Below are 19,727 nucleotides of genomic sequence, written 5' to 3'. Positions count from 1 at the left end.
GTAATGAATCACAAGTGTAACTTTTTTCAGTTACTGCTGTCTAGTTGTTTACAGAACAGAGACCACAATTCACATTTGGTCATTAATACTAAAAAGCATCAAAAACTTTTCATTAATTAAGAAAAAGGTTAGAATGAAAACCTGAAGCCATAGAAGTGCTCCAGGATCAGAGATGGTTTTAAACTATGTAGCGCATTTGAGTTTGCAGTGATAAATACTTATTCTTACACAGGTTTCTAACTTATAAACTGCATGGAAAACACTGCCTTTTGATATTATAACTTTTCATGGTGTGATCTAAAATGAACATTATTTGAATAAATACTGCAAAAACAGAGTGATTTAAAACTATTTTTCTTTAGTTCATCTTGTTTCTTGAGTGACAGTATCTTAAAGTGTGTTTGAAGGAACTTATTGTTGTAATCAGTTTGAGTATCCATGGAAAAGAAAAGAACTAAATGTACAGACTGAAAACATTAAAATCATTAACACTGACCTCTTGTTTATTATATGTACAATGAAATCATCTGTTCCTTTAAACAGGGGCACAACCTTATAGTTTCATCTTTCCACAGATTCTACCAGGTCTTCAGTGTCTGATGTTTTTCCATTAAAAGTGAAGCCTCTTACAAAGTTTTTTCTCCTCTCTCTACTTATTGTACCAGGAAGATTCTGTCATCATTCATCTATCAAGTCAGTTACTCATTAACCATTTAAAATAAGTCTAATCAAGGTCATGCTGATTAAAGCACATATTTTATTAAGCTGTGACTTTATAGTATTTAATGAATGTGTGATCACACTATTCAGGAGTCCAATGGAAAAAAAGCTACACTGCACACATATCATGTAGTAATGGGAAAGAGAAATTAGCTGTAATGCATCCTGCTTAGAATGCAAAACAGTTTCAAATGAGTAATTATTAAAATTATGCAATTTAAATAGAAAGGGCCTAACTTTTCAAACCCCTTACACAGCTTTCTAGTTGTTAAGCATAATCTGGTATCAGATAAAGGGAGGGCTGGGGGATGGGCGTATAATCCCACTTTTGTTGCATTAAAAAGCAAATCAAAAGGGGTTTCAACATAAAAATGAATGGAATTTTGGCCAGTCACTGCTGACCTTAAAGCACCACACAACCAGATTAAATTAAAGTCATTATTAAACCTTTAGCCTCTCCATACACAAGCAAAAAGATCAAATTAGTAAGCACATATGAATGTTTACCAAGTTTAAAATACACTTCAAGCCGAAGGCAGGTGGAATGGAGGGATGAATCAGCACTCACCTTTGCTTTTTGAAAGAATTTATTTTTCAAAAGTTCTGCTGCTGTTGGCCTAAAAGTGAAACAAGACAAAATCAGAAGCAGTAAATGATTTATACTGAGCAGTAACTGTAGCCAGGTTTCCATCCAAGGAGTTTTTGCGAAAAAATATTTAGCGCTTCAAATTTTTTTACCGATATGGCTGATGGAAATGCTAATTATCGATAAAATGTTGTAAATGTCGACATAATATTTTTCCGTTTAACTTTAGCGCATAAATTCCATATCGATACTTCAGATGTCGCAAAAACTACATTGGAAACACTTTTTGTCGGAAAAAAGGGCTTTAACGCAAATAAATGTGTCACATTTTCATCATGTGCAATCAAAACGAGAATACGGAGCGGTTCGCATGGTCTGATGAAGAGAGTTTTTTTTTATTAAACATCGTTATTTTGTATTAATTAAAATTTCAGTTTTAATTAAAAACCTTAAGGGAAGCAGGTTACAGTACTAATTCAGTTGTTATCGCACTGAGAAGGGATGTTGAAAGGTAGGCTCACCTGTACAGATCCGATGCTGCAAACACAGCTGCATCATGGGCACTTCCAGGAGTGCCAATGCAAATGTCTCGTATCATGCACCTGACATCAACAAGGGCCTGGAGAACAATAGATGGCCACCCTTTGCGATTAATGTAATCGCGGTAGCCTTCCGTCGGGGGTAGAATAGGCACATGCGTGCCATCCAGCGCACCGTAAATCTGTGGCACAAGATGCACCAAGGAATTGCGGTATGCAATTTCATTGGCCTCCGCTACAGTCGGAAGTCTGATATAACGCCGCATTAATTTTTCTTTAATAGCGGTGCACACAGCATATACACATCGATGGACGGTAGTTTTACTAACCCCGAAAGTTTCTCCAACTACTCTATACTCGGCGCAGGTTGCCAGCTTGTAAAGGGCGATGGCAATCCGCTTTTGGGTTGGAACCGGTGGTCGGTGGCAACCTGTGATGGGCGCAACATCAGGACTGATGAATCCACACAACATCTCAAACGTCGGCCGTGTCATTATAAAATGTTGCAGCCAAAGATTTTCTGTTAAGTGTCTCTCCACCACCTCCTCCCAGAAGGTCTTATTCCGTCGTCTCTCCCATACCCGTGGGTTTCGTCGCACTGGGGTACTTTCTTCGAGCTCTAGGGCTATCAGACAAGCAACTGCTTCATTCTGCTGTCGTGTTCGGATATTATGTACAATTCCAATTATTTGTGAAACTGAAACAGTAAGCTGGCAAATTTCAAAAAACTGTCTGAATAATCTCTCCATTTCTTTGTTTCTTTGTTTAGTGGTGGGGGTGTAACGTGGAAAACAAAAGGTAGATAATTTGCGACATACACAAAATTATGTATGGAAACGGCTCAAGGGCAGATTTTTTTCGCGATACAACAAAAGTTATGCGACAGTTCGTTTTGGGGGGGGATGACGTCATCACGCACACCATTTTATCGATAAAAAGCCAGTTTGATGGAAACAGGCTGGAGACAGCAAATTTCGCACATTTTTTTTTACGTATATTCTGTTTGTCGATAACAAAACGTCGCAAAAAACTGGATGGAAACTTAGCTTGTGTGCACAAGCTCAAACTATTTAAAACCCCATGGACTGAAACCATATTGCAAATTGCAAAAACACTATTTGTGATAATAAAAAGATGTCAGATTAATGCTCTGTAAATGTTCTGAGCAGACACCTTGATTCAGAGACTCTTGAATGCTTTCCAAAAACTTACAATTGCCTTTCAAAGATGACTCTTTGAGAATTGCTTTGTATGCTTACTATAATACAGCAATTTGAATCAATGCTGCCACTTCACTGTTCTACAATTAATGTCTCAGAGGAAGGTTCTTTTCATTGATCCATCATGCTCATGATGAACTGAAACTGACAGACAGAATATAACAAAACATAAATGCACACTGTACAGTGTATTAATAATAATTCAAAGAAGAAAAACTTGTATGATCAATACTTTGCATATATGATTTTTAAATTTATAATACAGGAAAGTTTAAATTGAGCAGACTTATTTAACTTTGGAAAAGAAAAATAAATTTGTCATTCCGGAAACAATAACTGAAAAAAATCAACCTGTCTATGGGTTTGATAATGTTTGAGGAATATAACCATTATTCTAAACAAACAATAACACATAACAAACATGTGAGGCATCCTGCATGTAACTTTCTCCTGCATACAGGTCTGATTTTAGAAATAAAACCTCCATCCATTTTCATAACCCATTTATTCAAGGCATGGCTATGTGGGGTAACTGGAGCCTACACCAGCAATCAGGTACAAGGCAGGAACAACTCCTGGACATGGCATCAGTCCAACATAGAGTAGAAACAAAACATTGCAGTCCAATGTTTGCAAGAATGCAAAATCATTATGTCTGCAGAAAAAAATATTAATGGCGTGATGTTTTTTTCAAAATGAATGGATTTCTACAATTATACAATACTGATAACTGTGCTGAGCTTCATGTAATGTAATGAAAAAACATTACTGGTCAAATTAGGTTCAGGCATGCCTGAGCTGTATAAATACACTGAAAACATAAAAGTCCAAATTTTGATTCAGTCATAGTATTTTATATGCCTATGCTATATGTACTTATCTCTTTAAACTAATCAAGCAATTTGCTCAAAATCAATAGGCTTTGATTATTTTTCTATGCTAGTAAGTGCAAAGTTTTGTTCGGAATGAATTATTCATTTATGAGTATCATGTTCACAGACTCTAATTCTGATACACAGACAGATGTCATTTAAAAAGTGATCAAATAGTGTTCTGAGTGGCTGAAATTGTGTCAATCCACTGAAAACATGAAGTTCTATATTCTATATGCAGAGAACACAGAAAGTATGTTTGTGAGAAATCTACACTGACTGCTAAAAATGTAATGATAAACAAACCAGGACCAAATGATAATGGGCACAAGAGGCCAAAACCACACATTGCTTTTCTGCTTGACTCAACATTGGAAAGGTTATGTTTATAGTATTAAAAAATGTATGTACTTTGAACGTGTAATTAATATATATAAATTAACCAAATAATTTCAAGAAGTCAACTTGCCTTTTCTCTGGGTCTTTCTGGAGACAGAGGGAGATCATCTTTCTAAATGACTTGCCATATTTCTTCACCGTCTCTTTATCCTGCACGCCTGTTTCTAGACATGGTGGATCATTCTGAAGAGTTAACATTAAAACCTAGGAAAGCACCCACCCCCCCAAAAATTTTTTAGATTATTAGGCCATTAAGATTAATTACCAAAACAACTTTCCTGGAGTTATCTGTATTTAGACTCTTTTAATAATTCACTAATTTTACTGACTACAAATCATATACTGAAATGTTGTTTTCTGTAATATTTTTTATTTATAGCTGTTACATTTTTTCATGATAAAATCTTCAAAAGTAAAATGTTGATACATGTGAAAAACAACTGCCTAACAAGCACTTCACCTCCACTAGTGAATCAATAAAATATTTGCCCCTCTTCAGGATAAAAAATTTTGCCTTATCATCTTCAGTTAAAATATGCAGAAGGTCAAAACACAATATTTTTCTTTTAAAAAAACAAAAACCAGCCTAATAAAGGGTCACATATTAAATTAACAAATCAATAAAACAGTTTCTTTGTAGACAGTTCCAAAAAGACCAAAAACAAGTGGATTACAATTATTATGAAAACAATGTGTGGAATTACAGCACAGTAATAAGCATTTTAACAAAAAACATTTCATCATATGACTGTAAACAACATATTAAATGAAATGTTTAATGATTAGATCTTATTGCTGAATAATAAATTTCAGTTTTAAATAAAGTAAAAGTAATGCTTTATAATAATAAAAATAATACTTTAAATAATAAATAAATCTGCATTGTGATTTTTTTTTCCATTGCCAAAGGTGCTGATATTTATGGTGTTCACCTATGTAAGATAAGACTGTATTGTTTTTCAGACACACTGTTTTCTCCCATTCTCAATGACATTTGTGCTAAGCTCTGCTTTACTTTAGTTTGAAAGATACCTTCCCTGAAGTCACAAGTGGGGCAGGTTTCTGACTGTTCTAAAGTTTTCTAAAACAACCTCTTCCTTATTTAGCCATCCAAAAACCCCCCTTTCACTAAAAACCATAATTCTTCAAATATAAAACTTTTGAGTGGACAGTGGAGTCTATCCTTACTGGTTGTGTAGGATCCTGGTAAATGGCCCTTGCTCAGCTGAAGATCATATAGCACTGAGGATCATGTGATGGCACAGATCATTAATGGCACCAAGTAGCCTTCTATTTAAGATATCTATAACATTCGCTGGGTTAGAGAGGCAAACAACTTCACTAAAGGCATCAATCATTACACACAGTTGCTTTTCTCACTCCTCCAATTATTTCTATCTACAAATCGTGAAGTTAGCAAACAGCAGTCATAATAACAAATGCTATATATTTTAGCAGCTGATTAATCTCCATTAACACATGCAAATAATATGTTAAAAAATTCTGTAATTAAAATATTTGAAGGCAACCCCTAATCTGGTTAATTTAACTGTGCTTCCCATGTCATTAATTAATTGAAGTCTATTAATAATAGTAGTGGGTCACAGAAGCTTGTTCATTTTCTATGCTGTTTCTTGATAATGATTTTAACCCATACACACCACTAGGGTTGCCACCCGTGCCTTTTCCTATAGGATTGTCCTGAACTGAAAAAACAATATTGAATACCTTAGTGAATCAATAAGGGATACGATTCATCCTGAATTTTCATACACATGGTTTCATATATAACCTAGCTCTTCAAAGTACAGAGAATGCGTTTGATGTGCTTTTAATGAGAATCCAGAACAATATTTATTCAATGAGAATCTAGAACAATATTTATAAATGTACTTTAAAAGTATTTTATATATGTCAAGTATGGGTAGTCTGCTACTAGGGAGAAAAGCCAAGTCCAGTGGTGAATTATGACGAAAACTTTTTCTCTGTACGACAGAAAATGGATAAATGGAATACATGACCGTTAAGTGGAGTTGATCCTCTTGCTGAATTCCCTTCCTCTGACAAGCTTAGGCAAAACATTGCAAAACAAACAAAACGTTTTTGATTGACTACTCTAAACTAACCAAATGTGAATATTGGTGGATGTATGTGTCCATGTGCTCTGTAACCAGATAAGAGTCTGTTCACAGTTGCTTCCTGCTCTGTGTCTGGTCTTGCTAGTGCATTAAAATCAGAGACCTCTGTATTCTGTGAGCATTTAGTGGGACTGTTACCTTTTTTATTACAGTCAAATTGATTCATGCTCCTGAATTAGTCAAAGTAGCTACTTAAAATGGATGGAATACTGTTATATATGCACATAATTTCTATGTGCATGTATTTCTGCTAAACATGTTTTAAATGTATTAAAATATACACTTGCAATACACATTTACGTTACATGCATTTTGAAACTGATCTCTGTGCAGTTGCCACAGGGCAGAAGTACACATGTGAATGATATTCAGAACCTATGTGTTCAGCATACAGCCTTTTGCAAGAAGCACCTAATATTATTAGGCACTGCCATAAACACTCACTCATAGCAATCAACCCAAGTAAATATATATATATATACAGTGGTGTGAAAAACTATTTGCCCCCTTCCTGATTTCTTATTCTTTTGCATGTTTGTCACACAAAATGTTTCTGATCATCAAACACATTTAACCATTAGTCAAATATAACACAAGTAAACACAAAATGCAGTTTGTAAATGGTGGTTTTTATTATTTAGGGAGAAAAAAAAATCCAAACCTACATGGCCCTGTGTGAAAAAGTAATTGCCCCCTGAACCTAATAACTGGTTGGGCCACCCTTAGCAGCAATAACTGCAATCAAGCGTTTGCGATAACTTGCAATGAGTCTATTACAGCGCTCTGGAGGAATTTTGGCCCACTCATCTTTGCAAAATTGTTGTAATTCAGCTTTATTTGAGGGTTTTCTAGCATGAACCGCCTTTTTAAGGTCATGCCATAGCATCTCAATTGGATTCAGGTCAGGACTTTGACTAGGCCACTCCAAAGTCTTCATTTTGTTTTTCTTCAGCCATTCAGAGGTGGATTTGCTGGTGTGTTTTGGGTCATTGTCCTGTTGCAGCACCCAAGATCGCTTCAGCTTGAGTTGACGAACAGATGGCCGGACATTCTCCTTCAGGATTTTTTGGTAGACAGTAGAATTCATGGTTCCATCTATCACAGCAAGCCTTCCAGGTCCTGAAGCAGCAAAACAACCCCAGACCATCACACTACCACCACCATATTTTACTGTTGGTATGATGTTCTTTTTCTGAAATGCTGTGTTCCTTTTACGCCACATGTAACGGGACATTTGCCTTCCAAAAAGTTCAACTTTTGTCTCATCAGTCCACAAGGTATTTTCCCAAAAGTCTTGGCAATCATTGAGATGTTTCTTAGCAAAATTGAGACGAGCCCTAATGTTCTTTTTGCTTAACAGTGGTTTGCGTCTTGGACATCTGCCATGCAGGCCGTTTTTGCCCAGTCTCTTTCTTATGGTGGAGTCGTGAACACTGACCTTAATTAAGGCAAGTGAGGCCTGCAGTTCTTTAGATGTTGTCCTGGGGTCTTTTGTGACCTCTCGGATGAGTCGTCTCTGCGCTCTTGGGGTAATTTTGGTCGGCCGGCCACTCCTGGGAAGGTTCACCACTGTTCCATGTTTTTGCCATTTGTGGATAATGGCTCTCACTGTGGTTCGCTGGAGTCCCAAAGCTTTAGAAATGGCTTTATAACCTTTACCAGACTGATAGATCTCAATTACTTCTGTTCTCATTTGTTCCTGAATTTCTTTGGATCTTGGCATGATGTCTAGCTTTTGAGGTGCTTTTGGTCTACTTCTCTGTGTCAGGCAGCTCCTATTTAAGTGATTTCTTGATTGAAACAGGTGTGGCAGTAATCAGGCCTGGGGGTGGCTACGGAAATTGAACTTAGGTGTGATACACCACAGTTAGGTTATTTTTTAACAAGGGGGCAATTACTTTTTCACACAGGGCCATGTAGGTTTGGATTTTTTTTCTCCCTAAATAATAAACACCATCATTTAAAAACTGCATTTTGTGTTTACTTGTGTTATATTTGACTAATGGTTAAATGTGTTTGATGATCAGAAACATTTTGTGTGACAAACATGCAAAAGAATAAGAAATCAGGAAGGGGGCAAATAGTTTTTCACACCACTGTATGCATATATATATATATATATATATATATATATATATATATATATATATATATATATATATATATATATATATATTGTGATGGACGACCAGCTACAGACTCCGGTCGCCACCCCCAGGCCGCTAGGAGGAGCCCTCCGGACAGCATGATGGTGCCCCGAGTTCCAGCAGGGCCTCATGGACTTTGTAGTTTGTAGTTTGTATACACAGCCCTGCTGGATACCTTGGGGACCACCGGGAGTCGCTGTAGGGGGGCTAGTGGGCTCTTGCGTGCCCTATAACCCGGGAGTGCGTCACAGTCACGTGACCGGAGGAAACGACGTGCTCCCGGGATGAAGAAGAGGACTGTTTGCCCTGACCCGGAAGGAAATGGACTTGTGGGTTGTGCCAGGAACCACTTCCGGGTCGGGAGATATAAAAGGACTATGGGAAAGCCCAGACACTGAGCTGAGCTGGGAGGTAGGGTGGCAAGTGTCTGGGCGAGGAGGAGAGAGTATTGTTTAGTGAGTAGAGTATTGTTTATATGAGTGTGGTGTGGAGAGTGCTTTGTGCACCTGAAGAAAAGAAAATAAATAAGTCTTGTGATTTTACAACGTGTCTGGAGTGGTACCTAAGGGTCCGAGAGGTGGACAAAGGGACAATCTGTTACAAAATATATATATATATATATATATATATATATATATATATATATATACACAGTATATTATATATGCTCACACTAGAAATTAAATCTGACACTGCACCAAAACATCATCTTTAAACCTAAACAGATACCTTGCAGTTCCTTCTTGCCCCTTAAAAGAAATAATTGGGTCAAGTATACTGTCGTGTGTATGCAGCCCAATGAAATTCTTACTTGCATGTTGTCTCAGACAATACAGAAATAAAGAAACAAATAAAAAGTATACATAACAAGAAACACATACTGTATATACAATATATATAATATGTAAAACATTTGCAAAACAATACAATTAAAACCGCAAAAATAACACTTTAAAAAACCTGAGTGGCAGGAGAGGGAAAAAGATTCCAAATATAATACTGCACAGCAATTCAGTGATTAAAAATGAAGTCGTTGTGACATAATACTAAAAGGCACTGAAGTGATGTTACATATTGCAGATTTTAAAGACTAAATAAAAAGGGCCGCAATGAATTTTCAAAGAAAATGTAATTTACCTTCATAGGTGGATATTTGTGGTATGGGGCTGCACCTGTTGCCAGTTCAATAGCTGTTATACCAAAACTCCAAATATCAGCTTTGAAGTCATATCCTCTAACCTAAAATTAACAAATAACATTATTAAGCTTAAGGAAAACAGAGTGTGTCCATTCTAAAGATGTTATGGACACTTCAAATTTGACTATTCATTTACACACTGGCTATTTTTTTTTCTTCTTAAAATTCTAATGTAAATAGCTGCATCTGTTTCAAAGTCACAAATTGTATACAAGACTGCAAAATAATTCTTCACTTATGTCAACTCTACACTAGAGTCTAATCTGCCCATAGCCAATGCCACATTACACAACTTACAGTATGGGATATGTCAAATTTGTCGACTGCAGTTGCTAATTGCATCTCTGAATCATGTCAGTTTATATGCTTGGAAACGCTAGCCATGTTACATTTACCTTCCAAAACAGTGTTGTTCGCCCTTTTTTGTATCAGCCAATAGCGTACTACCTGACACAGCTCATGCTGTATGAAGGGTTAACAGTTACAGTGAGTTCAGATGTAATCTGACTTTTCTTTTTTTTACTTTTTCTATTATGTTGTGGTATGTAAAACAAGAGACATCAGACAGATGAGCTTCTCTTCTATTTGCAAACTCCAAAACACCCACATTATATGCATTGTAGATCTGGATGAGCATTCACTGGTTGTCAGCTCTCATTCACATAGTGCCTGCCCCTGTGACTAAAGACAAAGTCTGCTTGATGATTCTTGGAATGTGTCATGGACTAGTTAGAGTGAGTCACTGGGCATTTCATAATACACAACTGGATTCACAGAAGCATACCACCGACTCTCAAAGATTATGTACATGAAGTATATGACTGTAAAACTTAGGAAAAGTTGTGTAAAATTACATGGCCTTATCTTAAATACTTAACTTGTTCTGTTTAACAGAAGCAGACTCCTCCTAACTTTTTCCTTCTGTAAACTCAAGCCTTATAATTTCATGTAAGCCTCATTTCCTTTTTCGTTCTCATGGATTAATAAACTAGAACTGTAAATCTAAAAAGATGCTTTATATATTGATTTTTTTCACGTTATTAGTCACATCATCTTCTACAATTAAAAACCAAAAGAAAATACTAAAATATTCAACAAAAAGGTACTCGATTTCCTTGATATACTATTACTGTACTGAAAGATTTCAAATAGTTTTTATCAATGGGGACACAGTGGATTCAAAAAGTACTGCTTCACTTTCTGCACAATGTATTATATTATAGATTTAACTTTAAATGGGTACAACTTACAGTATATGAATGAGAAATTTCAGTTTTTGAATTTAAAAAAAAATTCAAACCTTTTTTGAAACCTACATATCAATATGAAACATGAACTCCTTTTGTCATTATGGATTAATGAGTGTAGAATGATGGCCAAATTGGCACATTTATCCATGCAAAATTAAATTTACAACACAATAAAGTGTGCAAAAAGTGAAGGAGTCTGAATAATTTATGAATCCACTGTATTTTTTTACTGCTTGGCACAAATGTTTCAATTCAGCTGATTATTCTCAATTCCTGCCAAGTCAGTAAGTAACCCTGGGGTGACTGATGCCTAGCTATCTTTCATGAAACACATTACAAATGTCTTTCAGTCTTACAGATTTATTCTTTATAACATCCACAAGATCATAACATATCTGACACAGTATGCACCATAACTCCTGCTCCAGGCTTTGCTCTGGTCACGCCTGGACTACTGTAACTCTAAACTGATAGAAGCATGTGCTAACAAGCAGGTATGTTACTTCAAAAGACAGTGGTACATCTTGTGTTCAACGAGAAGAGACAGGCATATGTCACTGCTCTTTTAAGTTTGCTACAATGGATCCCTGTAGTAGCACATATTAAGTTCAAATCCTTGCCTACAGAATAGTCAATGAGTCAGTGCCTATGCATATGGAGATATCTATGAGGTCCTATACTTTTTCTTGGCCACTCAGGTTTGCTAGCAAACAGCGTCTGGTGACACCACCTCTGTGTGGAATCAAATTTCAATCCAGACTCTTTTTATGTGTATCTAGCTCTCAGCTGGTGGAATAAGCTGCCCACCTCCTTCCAAACTGCTGATTCTCTTAATGTGTTTAAGAAGTGTTTAAAGACTCTGTTGTTTTGTGAATATCTAATTTATAACGGTTTTTACAGATTCTTGTAATTAAGGAAAAATTAATTATTTCAGTGTTCTGTTTGGTTTAGAGCTCTTCAATTGTGAGGATTAATTTTGTAATCTTGTGCTGTAACCCTTGCTCCCAAACAGTCCTCCTGACTGATGTTTACTCATTTATGTTGACACTTTTTGGACAGAAGTATCTGTTAAGTGAATACGTGTAATTATAAATATAAAACAATACACAGAAAGTGGTACACTTAACCAATGACTTCCTTCTAATGTGTTTTTGTCTTCATCTTGGTTATTTTCATTCAGACTAGCTATGAAGAAAAAGATTCCTAAAGTAATTGGGGCTTTTATGCCTTAAACATGACAGTGACTTCGGCAGTGCACATGCAGAGGTCAGCGGTAAGGCATTTGTATCCTCTTGCAGAGTAACTGGCCAGAGTACAAGGACCTGAAGAAAGCATTTTTCAGTCTTAAAGTAATCTGAAAACAAATAACACTTTGTGTTTAAAATACATCTCCCTTGGCGTGGAACTTTGCAATATAAAACACAGAATGGACCAAAAAAGTATTATTTATAATACTTTAAATGCATAAACTTTTTAACAGATTGGAATATCTTTTGCTAGGTGCTGTTGATACTACAGGTATTATGCAGAATCGTTTAAGGCAAAGGACAGTTTATTTTGATAAGTACCTGTTCCATGACCTCTGGAGCCATCCAACAAGGGGTTCCTACAAAGGTTTTTCTGACTTTATTTCTTGTAATATCCCCACCTGTGGCTAGGAAGGCACTAACACCGAAGTCTGAAAGATAAAGTTTTTAAAAAATGTTATGATTCCTCAAAAAAATCAGCTTTTATAAAAAAAAAAAAATTAATACCCTGTATTTCCTGTCCTAGAAAACCACCATATGATAATTATAAATCCATATAGTATATTCAAACCCTAACACATAAATGTGCAGAAACTAACTAGTGTATCTCAAATACTAGAAATGTTAGAAATGTTATCACTAAGGAATGAAAGAGCCTAAGAAATTACTGCGACGCGTTCAAACAAAAAAAATTAAAGATGGATCTTTATTGTTTATTTACACTGAAATGTGATCACTGTCAGCATTTCCCCGACACTTTTGGTCTGCTTACACCCTTGCCAAGATGAAAGAGTAATTTATTAATTTTCTATGACCGATTATCCAGAGTATGGTCGAAGGCAATCTGGAGCCTATCCCAGCAAGCACAAGGCAGGAACAATCACTGCAAGGGGTGGCAGCCCATCACACGGTTAACACACATGCACATAAACACACACAGAGAGGCCAGTTTAACAACACCAACTAACCAAACCCGTACATCTTTGGACTGTGGGAAGAAACCAGAGTACCCAGAGAAATCTCACATGGACCTGGTGCAGAAAATGCACATTCCATGGTATGGGGGGGTGGAGGGGGGGCAACTGGGACATGTACCTCAGTCTACTTGTTGTGACACCATAGCACTACCACTGTGCTGTCCCATGATAGAGTAATATTGCACATATTTTGATGAGATTTCTTTAAAGAATGATGAAAAAAACTATTTTTCTGCAATAGAATTCTGAACACTGCTACAAGTACACAGACTTTGTGTAATACAATAAATATATAATCTCTCTAACTGCTCCATTCCACCACATGTCTATCATGTGAAAAAATAAATGTTATGAGACAGATTCTTTATGAATCTTTGAAAGTTCATCAAACTAAATAGACTGTCTTTGTTTTTAGACAGAGAAACAAGGAATTCAATTTATATACTTTCCTGTGAGGTAACAGTCAATTTAATTAGTGACATTCATTTCCAAATCCAAGGTAACAAACTCAAAAGAACTGCTCATACTCTATGTGGTTTAAAAATTACATTTAGCAGTCAGTGATAAATTGGCTGTTATTACTGTCGTGTGTCTTGGCTCATAACACACACACACAACATTACAAAATGCACAATGACTTCTCTGCATTAACTCTCGACCTGGGAATTAGCTAGCTAGTCTTAACAAATAATCAGCAACTTGTTTAGGTACTGTAAGAGTGTCAATAAGAAAAACTGTCAATGAAGTTTCCTGTACTTAATTATGAAAATGTAAGGTACCTAGCATTGCTTAAACATTAGTTATACTCAGTATTTGCACAAATATGCATTATATGTTGTGCTATACTCAGTTATACACAAGTATGCATTATGCTGCAAACATAAAAGCAAACCAGCCTCCCTTTTGAGGCATGTAATCAATATGGACTACTCCATTGATATCATATAACACAATGTGCACATTATCTTGCTGCCACTATCTTGGACCCTGAATTTCTTTGGTGTTGGAGAATCACCACGTTTCCATTGTTTTGACTAATGTTTAGACTTTAGGTTAGAGTGATGTATCCAAGTGTCATCTTCATTTATGAAATGCTTCTTAAACTTGTCCAAGTTCAAATTCAACTGAAACACTGGATGTAGTCAGGAGCATATATTATGGGTACCCAATGTACAAGAACCTTGATTATGTTCAACTGCTCATGAAGAATGGATTCAATTGATCCATGATTATCCTATTGAGTATCTGCTATCTCATGCATCATCATTCTATAATTCTCTGCTCACAGGATATGCAAGAGTTTATGTCATGTATAATATGCTAGCTTTAATCTACTATATACACAAAGATGGATGTTAGGACATATTATTGTAAAATATCTAATTGAATGACATGTGTTGAAGGCTCACATCAACACAATTTGATGTGCATCATATCAGATATTGAACTCATTAAGCCATCAGTCAGCAATAACAAATCTTGTATACAAGAACCTTTTCTGTCTGCCTCCATCCTCTCTGGATTTTAATGTCTTCATAATTATGTGTCTGTCGATCCATTCTTGGAGCCCAGTACAAAAAAGGAAAGGGATGCACTAAATCACAGAATTCTGATGTTCTAATAAAGAGAAGGAATGCATACAAAAAGACAAGTATAAAACCATTATTATTATCTAGTTCTGGTAACTGATCACACTGATAAGAAGCAGATGGTTTTAAGAACAATACCTTCATTTATTCATCATTCATTCATTCATTCATTCACTCATTTACTGAAGCTGCTTAAGACTGGGAAGATTCAAAGGCTCTCTGTCAGTGTGAGGCACAAGTTAGGGTCCAGCCTTGAATGGTGTGCCACTCTATCACAGGGCACACACACCACATCCATAACTATTTACACACAGCCAATTTAGAGTGGCCAATCAACCTAACCTGTTTATCTTTGGAGTGCAGGAGAAACACACACTGATATGGAAAGAACTGTAAACTCCAAATGGATATAAACTATGCAGGGTTAGAAACTTGATCACTGCTCCATAGTGCTACCATCCTTCACATTCTAAACCCTCTTATTTCAGTAAAACTACATATGCAGAGACTATAAATTGTATATCACAGTATAGCATACTGACTGACACTAGGCCAACTTACAATGACAAATCAAGCTATGCTGTTTCAGATGGTGTGAAAGGAAATAACTGCAGGGAGAAAAACCATTTGGACAAGGGAAGACCATAGGAACAACACTGGAAAATAAACATATGACTCAAGAGCTGAGAAGTCAACAGTGCTAACCACCACCCTACTGTGCCATTCCATAATAATAACTAAGTCAAAATAAAATAAAGTGAAGACAATGAAAACGTGTGATATGGGATCACATGAACAATTTAATACAATAGATACTCAGCTTTTCCACAAGTGTCCAGTTCATTTTTTTTTTTTTTTTACTCTTTAATAGCAATCCCAGTCTTGGGCCAATGTTGGATTAATATAATTCTATACTGTTCTAGAATCAATAAAAACAGTAATTTTTCTTCTTTTTTCAGGACAGAGCTATTAAAATTAACAGTTTATGTATACACCAAGAAAGCAAAATGCCACTTCTATTAAGTTCTCATCTTACAATTTAACAATTACTGCACTTTGCTAAAACCCTGGACATGAATCTTTTAAATGTCCTTTATTCTGACAAAAAAGGTGCAACCTGCATAAAACATATATTTATTGATGCCAGTCAGTCAGTGTCCAACCCACTATATCCTAACACAGGGTCACGGGGCTCTGCTGGAGCCAATCCCAGCCAATGCAGGGCGCAAGGCAGGAACAAATCCCCGGCAGAGCGCTAGTCCACCACAGCATTTATTGATGTAGTTTTTCCAAAGCTCTACAAACAGTAACTTCACTACTGATCCATATTACTAACCGAGAATGGTAAACCGGATGGCATGGACGCAGGTACACGGCGATGGGACCATGAGACGTACTGCACAGGCGCGTACAGCACACGTCTCATAAACCGCAAGCGAAGTCGTATCCACCGTGCACGAAGGAGTCACGGCCCAAAAACGAAAGAGCTCAACTGACGTGAATGAGAAATGAAGCAACAACGCGCCCATAGCTAACGACTACCGACACAGCCACACAAAAAAGAGGATTCTGCGCTACAGCCCAGATTCAAACGGAAGAGGCTACGGAGGCCCCACAGGTCCACAAAGATGGTACAGAAGGCATGGGAAAGTACGAAAGGCAAAGGCGCCTACACAGCATAGTGAAACCCGACATAGTACGGAAGGCGTAGGCGTCACCGCCATATTGTGAGTGGCACTACTGCGGAGTGAAGGCGTAGGCGTCACCGCCATATTGTGAGTGGAACTACTGCGGAGTGAAGTTAGGAATAATGGGCTGCTTGGGATTGTACAAACCGCTGAACGCTTTACACCAAATTCAAACACAATACAGCTCAACGATACAAACACGGGCCCACCTGGATAAGATCAATGAATGCAGGCGCCTACAACGCACCTCTGAAACTGCGGAAGCACAGCAGGCACGGGTTCAAAACGAACGAGCTCGACTGACGGATATACAAACATGAGCCTGCCTGGATAAAATCAATAAACGCAGGCGCCTACAACGCACGGCTCCAAAACGAACGAGCTCGACTAATGTATTTCAGGATACCCAACGCCGGGGGTAGGCGAGCGAAGCGAGCAGGGGGCAGAGCCCCCTTGTTATAAACTAAAGGAAGCAAAATGGTTGACTGAAAAGGGAGAGATAAACTTACTGATCTACATCTGCAAGATTCCTTGCAATCTACCCAGTTACACAGTATAAACTGTGAGGCAGCCACAATCAGTACTAAGTTCACAGAAAGCACACAAATGCTTTACTTATTTAAATATGCATAATGAAATTATTTATCTGCATTTAACAAATAATCAGAAAACCATAAGATGACCTGGTTGGAGGAGGTGGTAGATAATATGAGCAAAATGGGTCTCACCCAAAAGAATGGCTAAGACCATACAAAAATAGAGTAAAAAAAGTTGCTGGGAAGGTAAACAGCCAAAATGGGCAAAACAGTGAAACAGCCATTAAACTGATGCTTGTAAAAAAAATTTATATATATGTAACAAACTCCATAAACCTAGGGTTTTTTTCAGACCAAATGACAAACACTCATTAGCGGTCCTACTTCTGCTATAGAAACACCAAGTAAAAACTAACTTTAATCATTGCACCAAACCACTGAGACAAGGCCCAAGATGGTGAGAAAGAAATAATAGATAAGAAACTATGTTATTTTAGATACTTGGTTGGGGAGGTATGAAATAATACAGAAGTTATCTACTGTGTAGTAAAATATGTGTCTACTGCTGTCATGATTAATCACAGACTTGCTTTACCTGGAAAGTAGTCATATTGCTGAAAGTCTTTTCTTTAACACTGAAATGTCATTCCTCAAATCTCAGTTAAAGTAGGGCTTTCAAATGCAAAAGAGCATAAAAACATGCCAGTGCAGTGCAGAAGGTTCCCCAGCTGTGGAAGACATCCTGTGTGGTCCCAGTGCCAAATAAAGCACATTACAGTGATCCCAAGGACTTCAGGCCAGTTGCTCTTACTTCATACATCATGTAGCCCTTTGAGAGCCTGGTCCTAAAACTGCTACAACCCCTGGTTTCAGAACATCTGGATACTCTGCAGTTTGCCTATCAGACACAAATAGGTTTGGAGGATGCTCCCATATACATGATCCACAGAGTCTGCTTCCACTCGAACAAAGCCGGAACCACAGTAAGGATATCTTTATTTGAATTTTCCAGTGCTTTTAACAGCATTCTGCCTCATCAATTGGGGAAAAAGCTCAAGACTATGAATATTGACACCCCCATAATCACCTAAGTCATCATCTACTACCTGACCAACAGACAGCAGTTTGTGAGGCTGCTGGATTATTTGTCAGAAATTATGGTGTGTAATACTGGTGCACCTTTGGGAACTGTCCTGTCTCACTTCCTATTCACCCTCTACACAAGAGACTTCCTGCACAATATCACTGTTTGTCATTTACAGAAATTTTCAGAAGACTCATCTATCATAGGCTGCATTAATAATGGAGATGAGTCAGAGTACAGGAAGATTGTGGAGGACTTTGTTATGTGGGGCAGGAACAACCAACATCAGCAAGACAAAAGAGCTGGTGGTAGACTTCTGGCATGCCAAAGAAACTCTGAGACTAGTCACCATTCCGAGGGAGGATGTGGAAGTGGTACAGGGATAAAAGTACCTGGGGGTTTAAATGAACAACAAAGTGGACTGGTCTGACAACACAGTGGTGCTGTACAAGAAGGGCTACAGCAGACTGTACTTCTTTAGGAGATATAGGTCTTTTGAGGTCTGTAGCAAGCTGCTGGAAATGTTCTATCAGTCCATAGTAGACAGTCTGGTGTTTAATACTGCAGTCTCCTAGGGAATCAATCTGAGCTCAAAAGATATACAATGCCTGAACAAACATATCAGGACAGCCTGCTCCATCAAAGGCTGAACTCACTGGAAGCTGTTGTGGAAAACAGAATGATGGCAAAATTGGATGCCATCATTAAAATATCCTCCATGAAGTGCTCTTTTAGAGCTTAGAGCACTTTTAGCCACATGCTCATTCTACTATTGTGTGCTAAAAAGTGCTTTTGGGGATATTTTTCTGCCCCCAGCTATCAGGCAATTCAATGATTTGACCCAATGTATTTGTTATGTTTATTTCTTATTTATTTATTAACTTACTTCTTTACTTAACAATTGATTGATTGACTGACTGCTTTATCTGTACTATGAATCTGTATCCTTGTTTTTTATGTTTCTGCTGTTACAGTGGGGCAAAAAAGTATTTAGTCAGCCACCAATTGTGCAAGTTCTCTCAAAAAGATGAGAGGGGCCTGTAATTTTCATCATAGATATACCTCAACTATGAGAGACAAAATGAGAAAAAAAATCCAGAAAATCACATTGTGTGATTTTTGAAGAATTTATTTGCAAATTATGGGGGAAAATAAGTATTTGGTCAATAACAAAAGTTCATCTCAATACTTTGTTATATACCCTTTGTTGGCAATGACAGAGGTCAAACGTTTTCTGCAAGTCTTCACAAGGTTTTCACACACTGTTGCTGGTATTTTGGCCCATTCCTCCATGCAGATCTCCTCTAGAGCAGTGATGTTTTGGGGCTGTCGCTGGGCAACACGGACTTTCAACTCCCTCCAAAGATTTTCTATGGGGTTGAGATCTGGAGACTGACTAGGCCACTCCAGGACCTTGAAATGCTTCTTACGAAGCCACTCCTTCGTTACCCAGGCGGTGTGTTTGGGATCATTGTCATGCTGAAAGATCCAGCCACGTTTCATCTTCAATGCCCTTGCTGATGGAAGGAGGTTTTCA

General features: G+C 37.3%; 1 protein-coding gene across 1 annotated transcript in view; it reads right to left on the bottom strand.

Moving 5' to 3' along the window:
• The window catches only part of oxsr1b (oxidative stress responsive kinase 1b), a 279,446-nt gene that overhangs the window by 70,456 nt on the left and 189,263 nt on the right, over positions 1-19,727 (bottom strand). The window contains exons 6-9 of the mRNA XM_028804090.2: positions 12,638-12,747; positions 9,759-9,860; positions 4,407-4,540; positions 1,289-1,337 (exon numbers count right to left, since the gene is read on the bottom strand). Coding sequence (XP_028659923.1) covers positions 1,289-1,337; positions 4,407-4,540; positions 9,759-9,860; positions 12,638-12,747 — 395 coding nt within the window. The remainder of the gene's footprint in view (positions 1-1,288; positions 1,338-4,406; positions 4,541-9,758; positions 9,861-12,637; positions 12,748-19,727) is intronic.

Source organism: Erpetoichthys calabaricus, chromosome 6, assembly GCF_900747795.2.
Source record: "Erpetoichthys calabaricus chromosome 6, fErpCal1.3, whole genome shotgun sequence".
Classification (NCBI taxonomy): domain Eukaryota; kingdom Metazoa; phylum Chordata; class Cladistia; order Polypteriformes; family Polypteridae; genus Erpetoichthys; species Erpetoichthys calabaricus.
The sequence above is the reverse complement of the archived record's forward strand: the minus strand, read 5'-3'. Positions and strand labels throughout refer to the sequence as shown.